The following is a 27,072-nucleotide window of genomic DNA, read 5'->3' as shown; positions in this document are numbered from 1 at the left end:
CTATGCAAATGCCACATGAATGCATACATATAAAGACCCCTCATCCAAGCGTGTAACAAGGAGGGGCGAGGACCTCCAGGCATGTGCCACCCACGATAGGTTCAGCCCATGGGGAATTTGTGCAAGTCAGGGATTGCATCCTGTATGGTACTGAGCAGGTACTATTCTTTGCCAGTTGCTGCCCCGTTGAATAAAATGTTGGTGTCACCAATGTCTCATTTCACTGTACTCCGGGCGCAAATGTAGGCGATGCATGAAATTTCCCATAATCAACGCCACACTTACTTCAGGTGAATGTTGGTGCTTCCTTACAAATGTAGATAACGCTGGGAAAGGCAGTGCCATTTTTTTATTCGCACAATTTTCATTCAAAGCACCCGATTGTCACTGAAAACAGAGTGCTCGCTCCTCGATGGGTGTGACTTATCTCTGAGGGGAAATCTGCACATGTTGCTGAGTTTTTTGCAGCAGAAAGTGCCATTCGTGCATCATAAAATCCACACTTAAAGCGCAGAAGAGCTTCGTGAGCTGGGCTCCCAGTCATGAGGTCAATGGTATGCCCACGCCTCTGTGGAGACAGGTCGTGCTGTTTTGTCTTCATGCGTCACAACGCGTAGCTCGGAATATGTTCGATGTTTCACGACCATTAATAGCCATTTAAGTGATATAATTTGATGCGTTCACCATAGGAATCAGTCGGTAATATTGGAAAATATTTCTCTTTTAGATGTGGTTAGCAAAAAAAAACTCCAACGGTAAAAATAGTCATACTTCGTTAAATTAATGTGTTAACGCGTTACAGAAATGACAAATGTATAACATTTATGAAATTGGCCTTGACTTCGTATGGAAAATGGCGATTTGAGGCAAAAAAATGACTCAGTGGCCTTTTCAAATAATTCCCAGCAGTCATTTCGTGGCCATTTCATCGCTTGACGCAACAGTTGGAATTACTCAAAGCAGAACTGTGCATCTGCGAGCATTTATGGAGGTGACACCCTGCTTTCTGTCTGACTCATTGCCGTGCACTGGTAGCCTTCACCAGCCACATTCACATGTATATATACATTCATCCTCCCTCGCTGAGAAGGCGCCCCAGTGACTGAAGGCAATGGTTGTTTAGAAATACCAGCTGTTCGAGCAGGAATGCTAACAGTGATCGAGGCCTCCCTTCAGTGCTCCGGTGCAAGCCCAGATGGCCCCCCAGAGAGAAGTGTTATCATACATTTCATGTTGTTTCTGTAAATGGTACTTAGGCTTTTGTTAGTTCATGGTATGGAACAGTGCTTAGTTTGTAAAATATTAAGTGCCAGGGCTCTGACCAGGAGGCCACTGCAGCTTGCACCACCCATCGCCCTTGTCATCGCTGCCAAAACAACCACTAACCATCTCTCTCGCATGTAAATGCAACAGTTCAGATTATTCCAGGTCCCCAAAGCTAAAGGAATGGCTGGGGAGGCAGGTACTAGTAATTTATAAATGTATATTGTTTTCCTAAACAACTGTTAATCTGCTCATTTCTAAATTGCATGAGCAGCGCCACCTAGTGGCAGACTGTCCTAAGTGTGGTATTGACAATTAGGTCCCGGTGCGGAACACCGGAAACCAATTAAGTGCCGGTGCTCAGCACCGGAAAGCTCCGGCTCAAATTAAGCACTGGTATGGAAATAACTAATAAACACGCGGATAATATAGTGGATGTTATCCAGGAGCTAAGCTCATTCCATTAAACCATTAGGAACAATAATTGCACTTTGTTTAAATCCACTGCAAAGTCGGAGGGCGCAAGCATATATTTTGTTGCTGTACACTTTACAGCGAGTTCCAAAGTGTATAAAGCACGCAGGCCGTGGGAGGTGGGGGGAGGGGTGCAGCGGACTGCTCTGGGGCCAGCGACAAGCAGAGGGAGCGTAATAGGCAAAGGAGGAGCCGCTTTACTACGTGCCCTGGGGATGCCTTACAGCAGGGGCAGGGGCGCGGGCGGCGGGCGAGCAGGCTTTTGGTCAGCAAGGGGTCAGCAGAGGGCGGAGACAGCACTTGCAGCCCCGGTTAGGCACAAGGGCCTCCCACAACACTTGGCAGCAAGGTGTAGCCTAGAGGTTGCAGGATGTGCCACACCCTTGCAGAAATGGGGTAATTGCACACAGGGTGTTGTTACAGGGTTCTGTTATGGACTTAACTGACTGAACTGGAGAAACAGACAATTTAGTCAATAACAATAATAATGTTATGCTTGGGTAAAGAATTTTGAAAAGCACTGTTTGCTCATTTTATGTGAATAAAACTGCACCATCAAAGGATTTATGGTCAGCACTGGGGAGGTTGGGTGCATGCTAATGGCAGGGGAGCTCAGGGGGGTGCTCACCCATCTGGGAGGGGTTATGATAAGGAATGCTTAGTAGTTCCTGCTGTGAGGGGTGGGTCAGGCCCACTCAGCCCTTCAGGACCAATGAGCAGAGTTCACAAGACATATTTGGATTAAAGTTCAGGTATTTCATACGCAAGTAGGAGAATTACGTAAAAAAAGAAAATAAACTGGCCCTAGAGTACAGGTGGAGCAAGACATATGATTTCATTAAAGGGAAATACATCAATAAATGAGTTAAAAAGAAGGTCATGGTCACCAGGACTGGTACACAACATCCAGCAATTAACATTTAAAAAAGCTCCCCTCAAGAGTGAAATGAACAGGGTTTTGAGTAATCATTTGTATCACCTTGCGAAGCTGGTGCTCCATAAACGCTACGCGGTTCAGCTCTGTGTATGGAGAATAAACCAGAGACATGGAAAAGCACCCCAGGCAGCTGAGATTTCCTAAACTCAGCTGTGTAAAATCTGCCTTGATTGTGGGACATTATAGAAATGAGAATTGTGTTGCACACTCTGCAATTAACTGGGAGTCATACAGTGTAAACCATCCACTGTTGTTAAGCTTTCAGTGCTATTTTAATTATGATGAATGGGGTTTTGTTGTACGCTGAGTCCTCGGTTGAGCAGAGTTAACTAATGTGGTGCTGGTTGTTATGGTGAGCCCTCTGCTGAGCAGGGGGTAACTTGTGTGGTGCTGGTTGTTATGGTGAGCCCTCTGCTGAGCAGGGTTAACTAGTGTGGTGCTGGTTGTTATGTTGAGCCCTCTGCTGAGCAGTGTTGACTAGTGTGGTGCTGGTTGTTATGGTGAGCCCTCTGCTGAGCAGAGTTAACTAGTGTGGTGCTGGTTGTTATGGTGAGCCCTCTGCTGAGCAGGGGGTAACTAGTGTGGCGCTGGTTCTTATGGTGAACCCTCTGCTGAGCAGAGTTAACTAGTGTGGTGCTGGTTGTTATGGTGAGCCCTCTGCTGAGCAGAGTTAACTAGTGTGGTGCTGGTTGTTATGGTGAGCCCTCTGCTGAGCAGGGTTAACTAGTGTGGTGCTGGTTGTTATGTTGAGCCCTCTGCTGAGCAGTGTTGACTAGTGTGGTGCTGGTTGTTATGGTGAGCCCTCTGCTGAGCAGAGTTAACTAGTGTGGTGCTGGTTGTTATGGTGAGCCCTCTGCTGAGCAGAGTTAACTAGTGTGGCGCTGGTTCTTATGGTGAGCCCTCTGCTGAGCAGAGTTAACTAGTGTGGCGCTGGTTGTTATGGTGAGCCCTCTGCTGAGCAGAGTTAACTAGTGTGGTGCTGGTTGTTATGGTGAGCCCTCTGCTGAGCAGGGTTAACTAGTGTGGTGCTGGTTGTTATGTTGAGCCCTCTGCTGAGCAGTGTTGACTAGTGTGGTGCTGGTTGTTATGGTGAGCCCTCTGCTGAGCAGAGTTAACTAGTGTGGTGCTGGTTGTTATGGTGAGCCCTCTGCTGAGCAGAGTTAACTAGTGTGGTGCTGGTTCTTATGGTGAGCCCTCTGCTGAGCAGAGTTAACTAGTGTGGTGCTGGTTGTTATGGTGAGCCCTCTGCTGAGCAGAGTTAACTAGTGTGGTGCTGGTTGTTATGGTGAGCCCTCTGCTGAGCAGAGTTAACTAGTGTGGAGCTGTTTTTTTGGTGAGCCCTCTGCTGAGCAGGGTTAACTAGTGTGGTGCTGGTTGTTATGTTGAGACATCTGCTGAGCAGTGTTGACTAGTGTGGTGCTGGTTGTAGAGTGAGTCTTGTGCTGAGCAGAGTTAACTAGTGTGGTGCTGGTTGTAGAGTGAGTCTTGTGCTGAGCAGAGTTAACTAGTGTAGCGCTGCAAGAACAATGACCAACAAAGGAGAAAGATTGTGGAATTAGAGTAACCAATGATGTGAATGATAAAAGGAAGTCAGTAGGTTTATATCGTCTGCGCTATGAGCTAAACCTCATTAGTTGCTTTTCTCAGTAAATGCATGGGGATAGGAGAGCACAGCTACTAGAAAAGGTGAGCCTTTCTTTTATACAATTTTGAGCGAGAAAAGATAAGTCCCAACAATTAAAAATATAACTCCGAATTATTAATCTAGTGCGTGAGCTTTCATTTGTTGAAATATTTTATATGACGATCACTTTGTCTAGACACCAATTCATTTAATATTATATATGATAGGTTCGTTTGGATGTTATTAAAGGCAGTTAGGCTTGCTTTATGCATCATAGGAATTTATTAACCGTGCTGATTATTTCAAACAAGTTTTTTGCTGAAAACTAAACATCAAAACAACACTTTTGTACTGGTTTGCATCACCTTTGTGACGAAAACACAGCACAAAGTGTTAAGAAATCTGGGGCCTATTCTGCAGATCGTATTGAGGGGCTTATTTACAAGGCCCATGCCCCACCCGTACGTCAATTTTACCCATATTAAAAGTGACACAACGGCGGCGCTAGGAGCCTGTAGGTAAGCCCCTGAGTCTCTAATGCTTCAGCAAGAGATGTGCCAAGCCTGAGACAACAGTCCATCAGCGACGGATCCTCCGCTATAGCGTAGGAGCGTCACCCCCCTGCCAGCAACCTCAAAACTTCAAAAAATAAAACGATAATAAAGCGGGTTTGTTATAATTTTATTTTTCTTTCCCTGGCCAAGTCTTGGGGGCAGGGCCTAATCGGTGACAGGCTGCAGGATTTGTGGTGCACATTGCTGTCAGTGTGCATGTCGGTGTGGCCGGCCATCTTAGGTCGGCCAAACCATCATGCTCACTGAGATGTCTCCAACCCCAGCTGTATTGCTGGCTTGGAGATAGCAGAAATAGGCTTCTATTCTCTAAGGGAGTGGAAATCCAGGGCGCTCAGGCCATTTCTGACACTGCTCTCATACTGACAGAAGCATGAGAGCAGCATCTGTATTGACCAATGGGGAGCCTGGGAGCCTGTGCTGCAGCGGACTGGAGCCAGAGATGAGCAGATGAGCGGCGATGCGACGGGCGGCAGGAAAGTTCTTTTTTTTTCTTCCTTTCTCATTTTCATCATCGTCCGTCATTCCTCCCCCCCGCCCTGCCACTCTGCCCTGACACCAGCCGCTACTGCAGTCCACATATAAATCCGTTTTTGAATCAAAAGTATTGTCTTTTCAACCTTTGCCTCCAAGTATAGTGCTCCCCCAGACAGACAGTACTAATAGGTGCTTCTAGCTATCCACTTTAATGCTCATCTTAATTCGTGGTTTTAATGACTGTGGGACTGTGATTTCGTGCTGAGTGGGTAATGGGGCCTTTTAAAATCATTTTTGGGCATTTTTATAATTGAAGCATTGAGCGTGTTTTCAATCATTGCTTCATTTTACTGAGGCAGCCATTTTTGGTGTGTCACAAGCCCTCATGAGTTAGCAGTGCAGTTCTCTTGCGAGTGGCCCTACAAACAGCGGCTGTGGCAAGGACGTGATAGCTGCAGGTAGGATGGCACTGGAGGCACCGCTATGCTACAGCACTAGTGTGTTTTTAATGATTGTGGAACTGTAATTCCACGCAGAGTGGGGGACTGAGACCCTTTTTAAACTTTTAAATAATTTTTGGATGTTTTTATAATTGAAGCGTGTGGTCAAGCACTGCTTCGTTTTACTAAGGCAGCCATTTTTGTTGTTTCACAAGCCGGCATGAGCTAGCAGTGCAGTTTTCACGCAAACTGCCCTACAGGCAGCGGTTGTGGCGAAGACACAATAGATGCAGGTACAGTGTCACCAGAGGCACCACTACGCTACTTCACTAATGTGTTAATCAGTGGTTTTAATGATTGTGAAACTGATTTCATGCTTGTATCTAATTTTTGGACATTTTTGACAGTTTTTATAATTGAAGCACTGAGTGCGTTTTAAAGTTCTGCTTCATTTTAGTAAGGCAGTAAAAAAACAATGGTTCGGGTGTGGCCAAAAGGTCCAATAATAAAGTGATCCTAAGGAGAGCACTTATGGTTAGAGAGTTGAAGATTAATTATTTTAAAGGAGCAAAAAAAATAATAATGTTTATAGGGACATAAGTCAGTTCATATGAAACATTTATTTCCACAACAATAGAATTCAGGGGCTCACACAATAAGTGAAAGAGGCGTGACGGGCAGAGTGATGGTGAAGTTTAAAATAACGGTATCGCATTGACAACAATAGTGTAAAACTCCTCAAGCAACTTTGTAGAATAGGAAGAGATTTGTTGTAAAGGGTCAACGGCGTGTCGATCTCAACTGTTCGAGATCATCATCAGGACATATAGCGGGTGAGCAAGCTGAATTGATGCAATTATTCGTAGCGTAAGGAAGAGCAATTGAGGGCTTCAGAAAACAGCTGAGGGTAGACGAGTTCACCCAGATTAATTCGCCGTTGACCCTTTACTACAAAACTCTTCCTATTCTATAAAGTTGCTTGAGGAGTTTTACACTATTGTTGTGAATGTGATGCCTTTATTTTAAACTTCACCATCACTCTGCACGTCACGCCTCTTTCACTTATTGTGTGAGCACCTGAATTCTATTATTGTGGAAATAAATGTTTCACATGAACTGACTTATGTCCCTATGTACATTATTAATTTTTTTGCTCCTTTAAAATAATTAATCTTCAAATCTCTAACCATAAGTGCTCTCCTTAGGATCACTTTATTATTGGACCTTTTGGCCACACCAGAACCATTGTTTTTTTACCACATATTTCACCCCAGGTTCACGTATTGGGGTACCCTTGTTTTTTCTTAAAACTCATTTTACTAAGGCAGCCATTTTAGTTGTGCCAAAAAGCACTTTCATGTTAGCCCGCAGTCCTCTTGCGAGCGGCCCTACAAACAGCAGCTGCGGTGAGGATGCGCAGAGGACGTCCACAGCGAGTGCACCGCTGGCCCACTGGACGGGGCCAGGTACCCTGCACCCTGCCAGCTAGAAAGACATATGTTCTCTTCAAAACAACTACAAGCACTTAGGACGTCTTGCCCAAAAGCATGCCTGACCTCTATGGGCCTGATGTCACACCCTGTAAGTTGCAATCATTGTAACTTTACCATTAAGGGTTGAGATAAAGGCCATATGATTTCTGAAGGTAACTCCACTGGCTCCCACAATCAGATGTATTAGGGGCCCTAATTTATCTACCACCTGGATATGCTGAGAAATGGTGTCTGACTTGCTGGCCCCCGCATTTTGAAATTTGCAAACTTTATGCCCATTGGCACCTTTGAGCAATGCAGCTACAAATCTCATTGAGGACATGATTGTTCTAAGCTTAGACTTGGCCAATTTGGCACCCACCCATGAGGTAGGACACCTCCTGGACCCTATCTTTTCTATTATCAAGAATCTCACAACAGAACTGCCATGGCCTTTAATCTGATCAGATTATCTGGCCTTCCCTTTCTCTGTCAGGAACCAAGACACTTCCCTTATAAAATCCACCTCTACCCAGTACAAATTTCAAAACTGGGTTAGATATTACAGTGCGGTCTTGGATGCACAATTATGTTGCACTGTGCCTGACCTTGAACAAAAAGTAGACTGAGATGAACCCGCGGAGATCAGTGGATAGTAAATTCTGTTGTGGTACCTTTGCCAATAATAGCGGGGTCCTCACAGAGAATCCATCCGCCTGATCCATGGTTTTGTGAAATTCTATGCTTAGAAAAAAAGTACTGCAAGGGCCTAGAAAGAGAGTGGAGGAAATCACACAATGAGGAATTAAAAGTAAAGTACAAATTGGGCCTGAATTGTCACCACCAGTTCCTCAAAGTGGCGAGAGTTGATTTTTAGTCCGATAAAATAGCAAATGTCCAAAATTACCCTATAACATTGCTTAATGTGGTCAAGGGACTTTTGGACCCCTCCACAATTTCTCCCGCTCCTCTACTATCCCATAATCAGTGCAAAGAATTTGCCAACTTTTTTGGTAAAAAGGTGACAGGACATTTAGTTACTTGTCGCAAATGTGCCTTAGGTAGACGCGCGGAGTCTATAGCACAATCACTTGCAGGTGGGCTAGGAAGACATTCCAGGGAGGATGGAGAAGCTCTGGAGGATCAGTACTAAAATTGATGCCTCTGCTGGACCTCTCACAATTTTTGTCCATACCATGGTCAATTAAATTGTGTTCCCCTCTGCACCCGCTCCTGTCTGCCATATTCAGCTCTCTGGACCCTGAGGAAAAGAGGTTGGCATTTTGAATTCCTCTCTGAGAGAAGGGCACATTACATCAGCTTGGAACCATGCAATGGTCTTACAACTGCTAAAAATATCCCAACCTTGATCTCACTAGCTGGTGTAGTTTTAAACCAATTTCTATGCTGCCTATTCTCTGTAAGTTCCTGGAGAAATATGTCAATTCGCAGCTTACGACTTTTGTGGAGGTACACAATGGTCTGCATCCATCTCAGTCTGGCTTCAGGGTGGTGACAGCAAGGAATACACCCTCCTAGGGGGTCACAGAAGATCTTACACGGCTCCTGGAGGAGGGTGGTACAGCTGCACTGATGTTACTAGATCCAAGTGCTGCTTTCAACACCGTGTCCCATTCCATTCTCCTGAAAAGACTCACATCAATAGGTTTGCAGGGCACAGTAGTATCTTGGATGAACTTCTTTCTTGAAAATTGTTCTTTGCAGGTCTTCTCAGACAGTGATAGATCAGAATCCCATGCCCTCAATTGTGGTGTGCCTCAGGGCTCGGCCCTAAGTCCAACAGTTTTTAATATCTATGTCCTCCCCCTTGAGGAGGTGATGGAAAGCTGTGAGCTTACCTTATTCTCATATGCAGAGGACACTCCGATCATCTTTCCTTTGTCGTCTGTTCATCTGCTCAGGCAAACTGTACTGGATCACAACACATAAAAGAGGTAGGGTAAGTCAACTGTCGTTCCCGTTTGTTAGACGTTATATGCCAGGGGAGCACATTGTACTTGTAAAAACTGCCCTCACCCACAATAAATTATGGCATGCTTCATCATAGGGCTGCTACTAACGTCTCTGCGCAGACCAACGCTAGAGACGGAGCAATAGGGAGGGGTAGACAATACAACAATGATAAAGACATACAAGAATAAGAAAGGATCCTGAAAAATGTGCAGAAACTAATAATATTAAAACTAACTGAGGGATATCTGTATAACACTTTTATTCCTAGATTCCCTCGTCAGGACTAAAAGGTATACGGGTGATGGTGGTATGAGTTAATTATGTACTCACCACCCCCCGTCTGCATAGAGGTCAAAATGTTTCAACTGGTTATAGCGTCTTTATCCAGCTTTCATCAGGACTATACGGATCCCTATGCTCTTATCCTAATTACCCCTTATACACTCCACAGTTGGGGTTCTGACTCCACTGGAGAATTGTTTTAGTTGGTAACTTTACTCTTCAACTGCTGAAAAAGGAAGAAAAAGGAGAAATAAAAATAATAAACTCCACTCCACAGTCACATTTTACCAACACCACATAAATTCACAAGTTTATCAATGTGCTCTCCCCAGAACGCATACATCTACAAATAACCCAATAGGTACGACTTTAAATGTTCCAAATACTGAGGGGTATCATCACTCACCCCAGCGGAACAGAGCATTACTAGCTCTCATCCTGATGTGTCTCACATAATTCATGTGAACCTCACACCAGATGCCATTTGCATAATGTGCTAGCCAAACAAACACGTGTGAACAAAACGTGCAAAACACCATCCAACACCGGGCTAAATTCTGATCTTTTTTAATTAATCCATTACCCACATCCTCTTACCGAGTTTATTAGATAAAACGCTTGAACAGGCAGAGGAGAAGAGGGCGACCCCCTGTAGTCACACCTTGTAGGGACAAATATTAAAACATAGTAGTAAACTTGCTATTCATCCTATCAAACATAAAGCTCCAGTATAACCGGAGCAATGCCACACATACCTAGTCGAGCGTTATTCTATGTCCATATTCTCTTGGAAGAACACAGATATGCCTCCGTCTATCTGTACCCCTACTTCGAAAGTCGCAATCATATGCCCAATTTTAAGACATATAGAGTCAAGGACCAAACTTCCACCCAATCGTATTTCCAAAATTCATTCCATAGTGTAAAAATCACTACCATCCGTCACTCACGTATCCCGTGAAAAGTAAACAAGCAACCAATGGGTATTTTAACCCTTACTTCATCCAACATTAATAAAGAGTATCATATCTTTGTATGGGTTGCCCTCACCCCCCATTGGTATGCCCCTAGTACCTTACTTCGTCAAGGGTGGTGCGCTGCTCGAAAAAATCAGTCTCTCTCGGTGCCGCATAGAAGCACCGAGTGTCTCTCCTCTGCTGCTTACATCTGTTACTACCGGTCACGTGATCATTACGTAACCGCGCTGCATGGTGTAGCTCAAAAAACACTAGAGCGCTCGCCCGCAAAGGGACTGCCAGAGTTCTAATCCATATCACGGATCCTTCCTCCGCCCATGATAAGCTCAACCATTAGATAGGCCATATTAGCGATTCCCACTTCTAGCGCCCACATGTACAAGTGCTCCCCCAATTTTTTTTTCAAAAGCACTTTTTAATCTAAATTAAAAGATATATCAAGGAAGAAAAAATCCTTTTATATAAATCCCTGTCAGTAGTAATCTTAAGCGCTTAGTAGGACCGCCCACCGACCAATACGTGATGATGGCTAATTAAACACACCAGTGGTGTAGAAGGATATTCATTCTACTGATAGCTATGTGCTTGTTCACTCAACAGTATCCCCATCTCCGAGGCAGATTGATCTGAGTCCTCACATATTACTTCTTGCCCAGAGCCAACCAGGGTATATCGTCATTCAGCCCTACAATATGACTACCAATGCGATATACCCATTTTTGTTCACGTACAAAGAGTGCATGCGCTACCTCTCTCACTGAAGCTGGAAAAACTGGTTTGTCCAACACCGTCCAATATATCTCATCCACTGTATGTTTACATTCCGCATAGTGTCGTACCTATTGGGTTATGTGTAGATGCATTCGTTCTAGGGAGAGCACATTGATAAACTTGTGAATTTCTGTGATGTTGGTAAAATGTGACTGTGGAGTGGAGTTTATTATTTTTATTTCTTCTTTTTCTTCCTTTTTCCGCAGTTGAAGAGTAAAGTTACCAACTAAAACAATTCTCCAGTGGAGTCAGAACCCCATCTGTGGAGTGTATAAGGGGTAATTAGGATAAGAGCATAGGGATCCGTATAGTCCTGATGAAAGCTGGATAAAGACGCTATAACCAGCTGAAACATGTTGACCTCTATGCAGACGGGTGGTGGTGAGTACATAATTAACTCATACCACCATCACCCGTATACCTTGTAGTCCTGACGAGGGCATCTAGGAATAAAAGTGTTATACAGATATCCCTCAGTTAGTTTTAATATTATTAGTTTCTGCACATTTTTCAGGATCCTTTCTTATTCTTGTATGTCCTTTATCATTGTTGTATTGTCTACCCCTCCCTATTGCTCCGTCTCTAGCGTTGGTCTGCGCAGAGACGTTAGTAGCAGCCCTATGATGAAGCATGCCACAATTTATTGTGGGTGAGGGCAGTTTTTACAAGTACAATGTGCTCCCCTGGCGTATAACGTCTAACAAACGGGAACAACAGTTGACTTACCCTACCTCTTTTATGTGTTGTGACTTGATACATGAGGAGGATGAGGTAGGGTGTATCCTTCTCCCCCTCCGTTGTTAGTTTGTGTGGAACAAACTGTACTGGATCCCTAAATTTATTCTTGAGTAGGATTTCTCTTTGGATGGGTTCCAACTCTGTCAAGCTCAACAGCGAGAAGACGGAGGTCACAGTTCTGGTGAACAATCCCCATCTATGGAAACCTCAGCATTGGCCGAGGCCTTGGGTAAGCTGTCAGATTTGTTATCCAAAGTAAAAAATCTTGGTTTATGGTTGGAGCCGAGACTAACCATGAAGCCGCCGGTGGCCAAAATGTCGGCCAGCTGTTTCGCTATACTGAGATGAGCAAAAAAGATCATTGATATAATACCTCCTGTAGCCTAAAAACTCTTTCTCAAGCTTTGATCCTGTCAAGAATAGACTATGGGGACATTCTCTACTTGGGGGCTGAGAAGGCAGTCTTTCGGCGTATTCAAGTAGTCCAAAATGCTGCAGCCAGGCTACTTTTTCACCTCCCCGAGTAGGCATCAGTATCATATTTGCTCCAGGAACTCCAGTTGCTGCCCATGGAGAAGGTATACACTTCGAAACCTTGTGCTGTATGCACAAGGTTGGGTTTGGTATGGCTCCAAGATACATCCAAGAGCTTCACAGGCGCATCAATGGTCCAACCAGTCCCTCAGAAGGGTGCCCAGATTTCGTCTAGTATGCATGCCGGGGCAGGTCTTTCTCTTATCTTGGCCCAATGTTTTGGAACGACCTGCCTGAAACACTGTGCAGCTGCTCTTCCCTTACTGAGTTTCGCAGCGGATTGTCGTCCTGGCTGGTTTAACATGGGCTCCTTTTTTGGTTTAATATAACCTGGATCTAGTGCCGGGAAACCCCCTTGGGGTAGCTGTGCGCTTTATAAGACATAATAATAATAGCATTGATAAGCACTTGAACATGTCATTAAAAAATCTGTTCTCGACTGTTTGAAGTTCTCAGATGACTTGCTTAATCTTGGAAATATGATGCACAACGAAAATTAGTATTAGAAACGAAAACTGCAAATATGTTAAGATTTTGTTAAAAACGATTCCACTAATATTTATGTTTTACATGAGGTGAGAATAATTGATCAGCAAAGTTCAAATATGTGAAGATAAACCCAGTTAAATTCATGAGTGGAACGCAGCAAGATTAAACATGAAAAAAATCATATCTTGAAAAATGATCACTTGCCGATGATACCTTGATATAAACAAGAAGCAAGGAACGTTAATGAGTATACTTCTGCCTGAGGAATGTTGCATTTTTTATACCAATTACAGCTAATTAGGTATTCGTGTTGTCAGCATGTCTTGTGATACACTATTTCTTGAGATTTATTCAGTGTTTGAATACATTTATATCCCCGGTCCCTCTTCAACACTCTAACCAATGCCAGGAAAGCAGAGATGCAGCTCTTGAAAGTTCAAGAGAACAAAAACACTTTCTAATAGTATTAAAGGAACTTGGTGACAGAGTAATTTTTGAGAAAATCTGTGCCTGTCGACTCTTGAATGTCATTCTTCTACTCATATTGTTGGGTTATTAGGTTATCACAATAACAAATCACCATTGGAGAACCGAGCAGATTAAGAGCTTGATGCTAGACACACTTTGTGGTCCTAAAGCCTGTGATTCACAAAATCACAGACTTTGCAATCTCAAAGCAGTGGTTTGCAGTGTACTAAAGGTACCGTGTAAGTCACAAAAATATATCAATCTGAATCGATTAGGGTGTGTGGAACCCCCGTCCCCGTGGTGTCACCAGGATACATGTGCTTCCATACTAATTCCCTCTGCTTCATGTGCATCTCCAGAACACTTGGCAAAGCTATGCGATGTTAAAAGATGGCCTCATTTCTTGTCTGTTCTCTTTCACCGTGCTCAGGTTTCCATATATGAGGAGAAGGCAGTACTAAGGCATCATCTCCCCTGACAGCCAGAGGTGTTTTCAAGCCCACAGATAACAGTGAATTTCAGTTCTACGTGCTAGCAGTGGTTCATAGAGCATCTGTCAATATGGTGCCTGGTCCCCAATCCTGTAGTAAGGGATGGGAATATGTCTTTAGGTACAGAGCGAGGCAGAGGTAACAGTGGATGGTGAGTGTGTGGCGTTGCAAGGGAAGAGGTGAGTAATGCTGAGCGTGGTGGTTTTGAGTGGCAGGACACCAGTTATTTCATTTTTCCAATTTTTGGCCAGGCAGAGGAGGTAAATGTCAAGTGTAATGGGGTATACAGCAGGAGACTAAATATTTTATTTTTGATTATTTGCAAAGGCAGGCTTGAGGATGTTGTCTTGGGGTGTCAGACTGACATTCATTTTTTATGTTGATATAGATGAGGAGATTTGGCCGGAGGGTTGTGGGGCTGTGTGGCAGGACACCGCACATAAATAATTGCAGTATATAAACAGCACAAGGAATGTGAAGCTGAGGCCAAGGCCATGTTTTGCATAGTTCCTCTATGATTCGTCTTCCCTTGTGCAGCTGCTCAGAGCATAAGACGGAATTTTGATGGATACATACATATCATAAAAGTATAGATGGCCATGTGTCAATATCAGGGAGTTTTCTGTCTGGGGGTTCAAGTGACGTCATAGGCACATTAAGGGTTTCACTGGTTTCTTCGATGTCTCTTTGAACTCCTTGGTGGAAAACAACAATTTTAGTGACAGCAAGCCCTTTGTTATTCCATTTAATATTAGAACAGCATGGTTTTGGTGATAGTTACCATATCTAGCGTCTGTCCTAATGGTCCACGCTGTGATATTAGTCTGGTTGCATTAAAAACTAAGTGTATATAAAAGATGTTAGTGAATCTATTATATAATTATATTCAATGTAGCCACTCTTCACATGCCAGTTGTTGCCTTTGTTTTGTGATAGATTATAATTTAAGGGTTACATCAAATAGCATTGGGAGGTGAAGATGTGACTGCACCAGCTTCCCATTCCCATCGCAAAGAATCACATTCACCAGTCATGGCATCCTATGAGCACACATTTCTACACTTAGGCATGTGAGCATCTGTTCACTTTAGCTTTTAGATAGAAGCCAGGTTCAAGCGTACAGCCTTGCACTCTTGTAACTTTGAAATTAATTATCTACATAGTGTTTTGCAAGATCAATGGGGCTTTAAATGGATATCAACACAGAAGGGATCTTCTTGACTCTCAAAGCAGTTCTGCTGCAGCCACATCATACAAACTTTAGTCCACACTGGAGGCCTCACTCCAGGTCTCCTGGAATCCTTGAGCAGAAACAGGAGCTTGGGCTTGAATTGCTCTTCTAAGACAGGGCCTTTGACTGCAGCAGGGTAAAACCTGTTATGGGATTCTGGAATTACCTTTGAAGATCCATGCAAGACCTTAATTTTTTAGAATATCGGCCATTTCGTCGGATATACTTTTAAATGGTGAATCAGAATGGCCCTTTGCTGTATTGTTGGTAGGTTTGTGTCTGTTGGAAGGAGGGCTTTGGCGATGGACTCCTTTATACTCTGTGTTATGCGCGCGGTTATTGGCTTCGCTGAGAATTAGTCAGCCTCGTTTTCAAACAGTCCTATTGGTGAAGGTAATCAGATAAAACATGATTTTAGTTGGCCAGTCCAATGCAACACTTGCTCAGGGCTGGCCTCCAATAGTATGTCTACGCTAGTTTCTATTCTAACATAATTATGGTATGCATATATACATTAATCTATGCGCGCGCTTCACCAGAGTGGTAGACAAATGCTGTCATAGGTGTCAGTGAACAGTCTTTCCCAAAAAAGGCGATAGAGAAAGAATAAGCTAAGTAATTCTTTCTCACGTTAACACATTTTCAAACCTCATGGTTCTGTCCGCATGTGTTTCCTGAACCCCAAAAGAATATGAGGCAGAAGACAGGGGATGCCTTATTGTACGATTTGCCTCATGATGACGCAGTTACAGCCCCTCACTCATGCCTTCATCGGTGTGGCAGACCAGCAGGTAGAACCAATTGGAAAGACCACAAGTTGCTTATTGCATTCAACTGGAGAATCTCAGAGCTGCGGGATGCTCGCCGGGCCTGTCCAGGCGTGTAGCTAGGGGGGGGCGGTGGGGGCGGACCGCCCCAGGCGGCACTCTATTTAGGGCGGCTGTGGCGGCCTTTATAATTTATTTAGAGACACAGTGTCACCAAATAAATTATAAAGTCCGCCGCGGCCGCAACGGCGAGCGCGGCCGGGCGGCCCAGTTTGAGTACATGCAGCGCGCTGCGCACTGTGTGCACTGACCTACTTGGTTGTAGTGCTGAGTGCGCCAGTGCATCAGCGCCTGCTGCTGCAATTGCCACCATGATGATTGATGACCGTTAATCTGCCCGCGCGGCGCCGCCCACGTATACTGGTCCCATCCCAGCCTGCTCCAGGGCCGTCAATCTTGGAGAGCACGCGCCAGCGCTACCAATGACGGCCCTGGGCTACATTTTTGATCGGCCCCCGCGATGAGATCGTAGCGGTGACGCGTCACGCGCTTCACCACTACGCACTCTCGTGAGGACCTTGTGGCCTGGGGCAGTCTGCTCTGCTGCGTCCGACTCCGTGGATAATTCGTTTTAGTGCAGTAGTAGGTAAGAGAATGTGTTTCTTTTCTTTTAAAAACAATGCGCAGGTCCAGCAGGACACGTACTTCGTGTGCGCTTTATTTAAATAGTTTTTATCATTATCATGGCCGATGCAGGACAACAATAAGACAATAAAAGATGCCCCAATAACGCTGGTGATTAATGATCCGCTGGAGAGCAATTATTTGTCTGTTAGTAATTTTTAAATGCAGATGAACTGTTTTTTGTGTGGAAGCTCAGTGGGTTGCTGACTTTGCCACAGAGATCCTTGTATTACTTGCAGTTCAGAAGTTACAATCCTAACATAGGACAGTGACCAATGAACTGTCACCAAAGAGCTGCATACAAACATGAATGGTATAGATTTGTTTTGTGATATAGTTAGAACTTCCTCAGTCTTTCATCATTCTAATGTTGCTAAAATGAGTATGTTTGGGCAGAGATACATTTTTATCAGTAAAGCTGACCCCCATGGAATACTCTTTTAAATCCTAAGGTTGTGTTTCCCCAGACCAAACCCTCTCAAAATATACTGCCCACCAGTATGGATGACATGTGATTCCTACACCTTGTAATCCTCATTGGCTTATGTGACATTCCCTGTAGACTGATTCACATACTTGTATGATTCATTGTCTCTGTATAATGTGTTCGTGGTGTAAAGTGCTGACACACTACACTGATATGAGTAGCGCTAAACAACAAATGCATATGAGAGAGGGGCTACGGAGCGATGAGGGGCACTGGTGGAGGGTGGCAGTGAGGGAATCTGAGGAGGAGGTAGTTGGAGGGGCTGTGGAGCGATGAGGGGCACTGGTGGAGGGTGACTGCAGGGCTCGAGTCGGGGTACCAGGCGGGTGGATGGCGACCCCTCACTTATTTTAACGGGAGCTCGATTACTGGAGAAAATGGAGCCACACATTTACTCTTTGGCCTCTCTGGGGCGAGATCAGAGCTCATTCAGAACGCTGCTCACGCGCTGGCTTCTCTGATGCAATGGCATCTAAGGGGTGAGCGAGGGGAGGCAATGAGTCTGTTGGTGCAAGCCACCTTTCGTGACATCACTTGCTGTTGTGACGTCAGCGTCCCCCCACTTCTTTTTTTAGGACTTGTGCCCTGGGTGACAGTGAGGGAATCCGAGGAAGAGGTCATGGTGTGGAGGAGGAGCTAGGGTGAGAGGAGGAGCACTGGTGGAGGGTGGTAGTGAGGGAGTCTGAGGAGGAGGTCATGAGGGGGAGAGGCTACAGAGAGATAAGGGGCACTGGTGGATGGTGGCAGTGAGGGAGTCTCAAGGAGGAGGTCATGAGGGGGAGGGGCTATGGGGAGATGAGGGGCACTTGTGGCGTGAGGCAGTGAGGGAATCTGAGGAGAAGGTCACTAGGGGGGCCATAGAGCGATGAGGGGCACTGGTGGAGGGTGACTGCAGGGCTCGAGTCGGGGTACCAGGCGGGTGGACGGCGTCCCCTCACTTATTTTAACGGGAGCTCGATTACTGGAGCAAATGAAGCCACACATTTACTCTTTGGCCTCTCTGGGGCGAGATCGGAGCTCATTCAGAACGCTGCTCATGCGCTGGCTTCTCTGATGCAATGGCATCTAAGGGGTGAGCCAGGGGAGGCAATGAGTCTGATGGTGCAAGCCACCTTTCGTGACATCACTTGCTGTTGTGACGTCAGCGTCCCCCCACTTCTTTTTTTAGGACTTGTGCCCTGGGTGACAGTGAGGGAATCCGAGGAAGAGGTCATGGTGTGGAGGGGGAGCTAGGGTGAGATGAGGAGCACTGGTGGAGGGTGGTAGTGAGGGAGTCTGAGGAGGAGGTCATGAGGGGGAAAGACTATAGAGAGATAAGGGGCACTGGTGGATGGTGGCAGTGAGGGAGTCCAAGGAGGAGGTCATGAGGGGGAGGGGCTATGGGGAGATGAGGGGCACTTGTGGCGTGAGGCAGTGAGGGAATCTGAGGAGGAGGTCACTAGGGGGGCCATGGAGGGATGAGGGGCACTGTTGGAAGGTGGTAGTAAAGGTATTTACGGAGAAAGAGGTTATTAGTGTGGCGTCAAAAAAGACTTTCGCATCAGCGCTAAAGCTGGCCCTGTCATGGCCTTTCTGTTTTTGTTTATTTAATTAGCAGTTGGGTCATAAGGGCTACTGTGGAACATACTTTAAAGTGCATGCTAATTATATTTACTGCTATATTCAATGTTTTAAGTTTGAAGGTGATTTTACTAATGTTTTTACCGGGAAAAAGCAAAGTGGAGCCCGATGGTGCCTGATATGGGGCTGGGGCCCAAGGTCAGCTGTGAGATAAGGTGCACTGGAGAGAGGAGTGGATAATCACGCCTGTAAGGAAGAGCGTTCCCGAGTCCGGGGTCAGGTGGAGGTAGTAATGAAGAGGGATTCTCCCTGAAGGCTCGCACAGAGGGAGCCTGTAAGGGAGTGCGTTGCAGAGTCCGGGGTCAGGTGGGGGTAGTAATGAAGAGGGATCCTCCATGAAGGCTCGAACAGATGGAGCCTGAGTAGTATCACTTGCCTGATACTCCCACCTCAGAAACCTCCTCTTCCCGTCAAAGGAACATTACATGGAAAGTGATAATATTTAGAAAGAGATTTGGAAAAGAGTGAGTTTTACTGGTCCTATTTTTCTTGTTTCTTCTGAATATTTAAGGAGTGCTGCAGCGCCGGAACAGTTTGTCCCGGGTCTTGGATAGAGTTGAACAAGTTCCCATGGCCCCCACAACTGTGTTTAAGGATTGTGATCATAATGTGTCGCCCCTCCCTGTATTTTATCTTTGGGCCCCCAGGCAGGCTGTGCACCATGTGTGTGCTGAGGCTGCTGTGAAGGAGAGATGCACTATTACAACCTGGTTTTGGGTACCAAGAGCACATGTCTTTTCATTCCCAGGGAGTTGGTTGCTGCTGCTTGGAAGTAATGACAGGGAGCGACCCCTGGTTGTTGCATTTGGGCCACCAGAGTCGGCTTTGTATCCGGTCTGTGTTGGCAAGGTGGAGCTGACTGACCCCTTTGTGCTGCGTTTAGTTTTGAGGGCACACAGTGAGTCATTCCCTGTGAATAATTAATTTGCTGTTTTTGAAAGATAAAGAATCACAGGCTTCGACACTGTTAAGTTGGTTTTGGGTCCACAGAGCACATCACATTTGTGCAGGTCCCCACTGCTTTAATGGGGGGGGGACCATGATGTATGGTCATTTAATGTCAGCTGTAGATGAAGGTTAAATGAACAGTGTCATGTATGTGCATGTTTGCATTGTGTTGAGGGGATTACCAGGTAATTGTTCACGCAGCTCTCTGATGAATGTCACATGCGTTTTTTCTGAGTCCCCAGATAGATCATGCAGTCTGTGTGTTCTCTTTTGTACTGCCAGTCACCGGTGTATTCAACTGTGTAGCCTTGGACCGTGTCATGTATGTGCATGTAACTTGCATGATCAAGGTAACTATTAGCGGCGATACTACGTGTCTCTCGGACCTCTTTGAAGTTCATGGTCCCCCCTGGGAGGCGGCGGCAATCTGAGGGATAGCCCCGGGCGCCACAAGCTCTAGCTACGCCACTGGGCCTGTCTGCTCGGGTTGCACTGCTGAGGAGGAAGACACTTCGTGGAACCACTCACTGAAGTTATTCACTCCAGATTTAATGCTATTATATTTGGCATCATTTCTGAGGAATGCCTCACATAGTGCACAAAACTCAGTTTGACGGACAACACAACCAAAATACAAAAGCAATCAGCCAGATACATGTAATGTGTAAGAAATGTGTAGTGTTTTTTGTTGTTGTTAAATACCGTTATTAATCCATTTTTTGTTCTTGTTTAAAGGATAAAGTATTCCAGCTGGAGCCTCAGCGGATTGAGAGGGGGCGAGGAAGGTGTCCCTTTGACCGGAGTTCCCCGTTCAGCTCGACTTTTATTGGTAAATATGTTTTTTATTTGAGAGTTTGGCGTGCGCTGTTGTACTGCCCCGCGAGCTCCTCAGTTTCTGAGCACATTTCCTCACTCTCTCCAGCTCTTAACCGTTCAGCCTTATTTCAGATGGAAGCTGACAGCCCTGGAATTGTATTTCATTCAAGATTAATCCGAGCAAATGAGCTCGGTGCATTTGAGTATGTGCTACCTTACATGAAGCCTTTTACAGAGATAGCGGCTGTCGTGTGCGGTTACAGATTACAATCTACTTATCTAGGTCTTCTGGGCAATAGTGAGTCGATTGTGTGGCATTTAACTTCAAATGAGAACTCAAGTGAAGTGTTGAGGAGAGACGGGCCTGGGTCTGCATTCTTGTCTGAAGGGCAGGCAGACGCGCAGTGTTCTGGCTCGCAGACGCTGGGCAGTATCTTTGCAATCCAATGTCCAGAATTTAATTAATGTGGAAAGAGTAAACGTTTTCATTACCTTACAATAGGCCGCGATCGCATCTGGGGTCAGTGTCCTATTACTGCGCTTTCCATATTTTGTGGTATATCAGGAAGGGCGTTTTTCACCACATTGCACGCATAATTAGAAAATTAGAAATGAAAAATAAGAGTTCTTTGTTTTTGCTTATTTAATTTGATGGCGTAAAGTTTAGATCGGAGAGAAGCAGTGTTGTACCATCTATAGGGATTTATATCAACTAAACAGGTTTTTTTTTGTTTGGAGCATGGGGTAGTAAGCGTACAGTAGAATCGGAGAAGAAGCTAGCCGCACAGCCCTGGGTTCCATGTTCATGGGCTGTAATGCAAACTCAGCTTCAGAGTTGTATTTTAGAGTTCTGCTACAAGTTCGTCCTCAAGTTGTGGGTCTTGCAAAGTTTAGTGACTTGCAAAGGGGATTGCTCAAGTCTGCTTTGAGGGGTACGTTTTTCCACAGTCCAGGGACATAGACTGAAAATGTTTGCCTCTGTGTTTTCTTCCTTTCAGTTTCCAGGTGCAGTCTGGTGAGGGACTGGCATCAGCTTTTGTGCTGCCTGCTGAAGACCGCAACTTCTCTGCCAAGTGTGGCGGTGACTTTGCCATCAGCGTTTTATAGATGTAGCAGCCAAAGCAGAGGGGCAGAGATTGGGATTATGTGATCGAATTATTGCTTCCCTTTCATGAGGTGTGTAGTTACAGGGAAGAGCCTTTTTACATGGGTATAAGAGGTGTATATAGGGAATGCCAATCCGGAGGGTACTGCCAGCATTTAGATGCAATAGGATCAGTTCCTGTGAGATAGGTATCACACTATCCACAATTAGTTTAGAATCCGAAACCGGTTTTTCTCATTTACTTTTGGTTTACTGCACAATGGTACTTACTGCATTGCCAGACAATGCCCATGCTGCTACCACTCTCATCAACCTAATATATCCATTGAACACTCGCAAAGTAACAGCAAACTGCATGCTCTTTTAAACGTTTAATAATAAAATGTGTCATGTTAAGTGCTTATAAGTAAGAATTAGATGACCATACAAAAATGAAGTGGTAAGAAACTCCCATGTTTTGGTCGACTGTAGGAAATTCATTCGTTAGTTCACCTATCTCTCCTCTATGCTAAATCACCACCTAATCATGCGATGTTCATGACAAAAGGAGCCACTGGTGCAGCAGTGTGTTATGTAATTGATTAGCACTATGTCATGATCTCATCCATGGAGTGATGGTGGGTGACAGTTAAGATGGGCCTGGAGTTAAGGGGAAGCTGTGGTTGAGGTGTCCTGGATAAAAGTACACTTGGACTTGAAGGCGTTGGCCTTTCCTTAACAAGTGCAACTCCAGAACTTGTGCACTCAGAGCAGGAGGAAAGTAAAGTGTGAAAGAACAGAGACTAAACTACCATTTGAACTTTTGGGTAGAAGGGAAGAACTACACGGCCACATAAATATCTGCCTTCCCACATAGGTCTTGTTCTGAGAGCCTCTGTGTGTGGCTTCATGAAGGAACTGGCACCAGATTACAGTGTATGGTCTATTGCAATCTATGATGTTGTATTGAACATGTAGAGAAGCAAAGCCAACACAATAGAAATGGTTGGATGATTGACATGGTTCACCTGAAGGTGCTCTCCTGCCACTTTGTTATGTGCGTCTGTCCACATGCATACCTATTGTAATTCTATTTTGGAAAGCATATCCCTCGCATGATAGTTGGTGTTTAGTTATTCCTCGTATGTTCACCATTCCTGATAGCAGCCCAGTTTCTCATCGTTCATAAATTATTGTCCTGCCCGAATCCTGCAAATAGAAGTGTTTGTGTGAGGATGTAGTCTCTCCTTCAAACACTGCAGTGTGAACAAGACCTGGCCGACACTGTCTATGATTTACACATCAGACTGGCACATATTGGGCTCCCAGGCTCCATGTACCACCATTATGACAGCTACACCAGGTGGAGAGTTCTGACCAAGGCTAGTCACGAAAAGGAGGCAGACCTCTTCAAACATAACCAGTGTCCAACAGCACTAAGGTTCTCTGCAGGAAGACACTTCCACTCAGCTTCTCCAGCTTGAACATGTGAGTTAGAGGAAGCAGCCAGACAGGTACAGCAACATAGTTCTCAAACCTGGACATGAACTTGAAATGTGAATAAGAGATTCCTCTGTGGTAGAGAACTCCATCAGTGCAGGCTTCATCCTGTGCCTTTTCAGCACTAGAGGACTCCAGGAGTGTGAGCTTTACATTTCTCTTACCAGGACCTTCTCAGTACCCGAGGACTATCACGGTGTCAGCTTCTTCTAGGAATGTGTTCGCAGTGCTATATAACCCCTAGAACTACCAATACACACCTCCGTAGGTCTGTTGTTTTCCACACATTAGTATCTCTAGAAATTTGTGGCCGTGCTTGGGCCAACCTTTAGCATTTGCTATGTTTATCCATTCCGCACATGCAACTATACCATGTTTTTCTTTATATTCACCAATTTGAGGAGGCATTTTAAAACATCACTCACCGTTAGTACTATCTATGCACACTAAGCACGCACGCCTCCTTGGATCTATGTATATAGCACAGCACACACCCCTCACGCTCACTTTTTCCATTTTTTAATATTCCTAGTGGCTCTCTATCACGCATTCATGCGGTAATTTGCAAACTTAATAGGCGCTTCTGTAAGATCCCTTAGTGCTATTGAGCATAATTTTGTGTGATGCTCACCTTGCGGTACCTTATCGTCAGGCTCCACACTATCGTTCAGAAGGTACAGTTTATACCTCACGCCGGGCACGTAGATGTCGCAGTTTTTACCAAACCGATCAGCTCCCTATCATTATAAGGGCACACATGACCTTTTATTTGGGAATAGCTTTCTTTATATATTGGGAAAGAGATATGCATGTTGTTCACTATGCGTTTAGCTACTTGCTGTGTCTGGGCGTTTGTTGAACACACAATAGTGACGGATGCTAGTGTGCGATTACTCACTTCTTTTTCGTAGCCTGTTTTATTCTGACCGTGAAATGGAGTCTGTTTACCACGTCAACTTTAAACTCAATAAATTTGTTTTTCAGTGATGTCACAAATTACAGTAAAGCAACGCTACAGTAAATGGTTGTCTCATGTAGTAAAAAGCCTATTCATTGCAATTAACATAGAAGAAACACTGCCAGTGTCACCTATATATATAGCACCACTTTAAACCAAGCACTATGTGATCAAGGCCGCATGTTTGGCGGCCAAAATGCGTCATTTGGATATTGAGATTTAAATAAACCCTACGTACCTGCATCTTTGCTGTCTAAATGGATGATTTGTTTTTGAAAAATTGATTGTATAACTGACTGATTAAGTGTATCTTAGTGAATACATGGCTTAGTGAGTAATGTTTAAATGTGTAAATATCTGTATCAGTCTCTCACTTTGTGTATAAGTGGCTGCATGGGTTGGTGAGTAGCTACATGAGTGTCTATATAGGGTAGTTGTTTTTTTGAGTATCAGTATGAGTGTCTGAGTGTCTGTATGGTTCGGTGGGGGTATTACGTAGTGCATAGGTGCATGAATGAGTGACTCACTGTTTGTATGTGTTGAAGACAGCATGTGTGCAGGACTGTATGGGTGGATGAGTGTGTGCATGGGTGTGTTAGTGAGTGATAGACTGTCTCAATAGTGTCTTTATGAGTAACTACATATGTTTTAAACTAGTATATGTGACTATTGGTGTTTATAAGTGAGTATATGTTAGAGTGAGAGATTGAAAGAGTTCCTGTAAGAATAAGTATGTGTTTCTATAAGTGATTGTTTAAAAGACTAAGTATGTGTAAGTTTCCGTAGAAGTAAGTGTGGTGGTGTGTGTATAACTGTATGCAAGTAAATGGATGTTGGATTCTTTATTAGCATGAGTGACTATGTGTGTGAGTAACTCTATGGATGAGTGGCGTTGTGTAACAGGATGTATAGGTGTGTGAGTACATATGATGAGTGAGTACATGTATGAGTGACTGTAGAGGACTGTTGGTGAATGAGTGGATGTGTATGTGGATCTTAGAATTACTGAATAGGTTGTTGTAACTGGTATTGGTATGTCCATTGTTTTGAACATTGTAGTTTCTATTTTTGAATGTGTGTATCAAAGGTTATATTAGGGGAAGAGGAGGTCTGCCACTCTATCACAAGGATGATGTCATCAGTGATGTCATTAGTGATGTCATTTGAGATGTCATCAGTGATGTCATGAGTGATGTCACAGACCATGTCATGAGTGATGTAATATGTGACGTCATCAGCAGTGCATTGCGGGCGCGCGAGGTATAGTTAGCTGAACTAACTATAACGGGGGAATTTCAATGGTTTTGTACGAGTGAAAAGTCCAGCTAACTATAACACCCCTGAAACCTATGTTTTTTTCAGTGAATTTCGAAGGTTTTTTAAATGCTAATTCCTAACTATAACGTGCCTGAAACCTATGGTTTTTTCATTGAATTTCAAAGGTTTTTTAAATGCTAATTTCTAACTATGCCTACAGAGATAGGACATGTGAAGAAAGAAGAAAAAACGCACAGCAAGAAAAAAAAGAAATGCAGAAAGAAGCAACAGAAGTCCTCAAAGACGGAGAAAAGTGCAGGAAGAAGGATAACGTGCAGAAAGAACAAACAGAAGAGCAGAAAGAAGCCTTGTTGCAAAATCATCCTGTACCTTCAACTTTTTCAGACGGATACTGGTGGTAACTGAGTCTGACTAACCGGTCCTAGAGCCAGTGCTATGTTAAAAGACACTTAGAATACCGTGAAAACACCTACATACACTAGGGAACACTATGCGTTGGGGTCCCCCTGTGATCAGCATGACCTCCTCTGTAAGCCCCTGGTATATAATAGGGCAGGGGATTAAAACTACCTCTTAAAACGCGCCACAGGGCGTGTTTGCACACGTCACCTCAGGCCCCGTCCCCTCACTTCCCCACTATGTAAACATGCCCTGTGGCCGTTTTAAGTTGGGAGATTAAGTCCCCTTGAATCCTGAGGGTCCCTAGGGTCCAACTAGACCACTAGGTACCTCCAGTAAGCGCCACAGAGCTGCGTTGCAGAGAGATGTAAAAAGGGGCACGGCCTACACCACCTCTCTGCAACGCAGCGGAGTGGTGCTTACTGGAAGCACCTGGTGGGCTAGTTGGCCCCCAGGGTCCCTCAGGATTGAAGGGGAATTATTTCCCCAACTTAAAATGCGCCACAGGGCTTGTTTGCACACGTTAACTAAGGCCCGTCCCCTCCCTTCACCACTGTGTAAACACGCCCTGTGGCCGTTTTTAGTTGGGAGATTAAGTTCATTTGAATCCTGAGGGTCCCTAGGGTCCAACTAGCCCACTAGGTACCTCCAGCATGCGCCACAGAGCTGGGTTGCAGAGAGGTGTAAAAAGTGGCACATCCTGGACCACCTCTCTGTAACGCAGGTCAGTGGCGCTTACTGGAAGCCTCGTACTAATCCTTGTTTTAAGCACAGTGTACACACTCAACACTTTATACTCAACGTACTGGCTTCTGCACAAACTGTTGCTCTTTAGCCGTCTTTGCGGCCCTGATTGCCATTCGCTAAGGAGTTCTAGTGTCACTGGCTATGTAAATGCCTGAAACTAGGTATATTTAGAAAAGTGTTTCCCCTGAAAAGCTATTATATCCCCACCACTATGTGTGAGAAGAAAAGAGGAAGAAAAAGCAAGTTCAAATTCAAATTCAACAGAACCATAGTCTCTGTTCCAATACCTCAAAAGGAAGAAGTGCAAAAAAGTGAGGCGGACGGCAGTACCTCACGGACGTAACCCCAACGAGGTTTATGCAGACAGGTACTCGCCCGCTACCTCACGTTCTCATCATAGGCGACTGCCGTCCCAAATGCAGATAAAGAATTAATCAAAAGTAGTTGTGTCTATTCTAATACCTAATGTGAAGTGGAACTAAAAATCTAAACTGTGTCTATGTTCCAACAACAAAAAAGTGGGTGTCGACCCTAGGCATTAAATGATACATGTGTGTTAGCTATATGGGG

At 44.7% G+C, this 27,072-nt stretch overlaps 1 protein-coding gene across 1 annotated transcript in view; it reads left to right on the top strand.

Moving 5' to 3' along the window:
• SEMA3E (semaphorin 3E) overlaps positions 1-27,072 on the top strand; it is a 612,412-nt gene that overhangs the window by 340,973 nt on the left and 244,367 nt on the right. Inside the window, exon 5 of the mRNA XM_085652902.1 lies at positions 20,456-20,549. Within this exon, the coding sequence (XP_085509028.1) occupies positions 20,456-20,549 (94 nt within the window). The remainder of the gene's footprint in view (positions 1-20,455; positions 20,550-27,072) is intronic.

The sequence above is a fragment of the Triturus cristatus genome, chromosome 4_1, assembly GCF_964204655.1.
Source record: "Triturus cristatus chromosome 4_1, aTriCri1.1, whole genome shotgun sequence".
Taxonomy (NCBI): domain Eukaryota; kingdom Metazoa; phylum Chordata; class Amphibia; order Caudata; family Salamandridae; genus Triturus; species Triturus cristatus.
The sequence above is the reverse complement of the archived record's forward strand: the minus strand, read 5'-3'. Positions and strand labels throughout refer to the sequence as shown.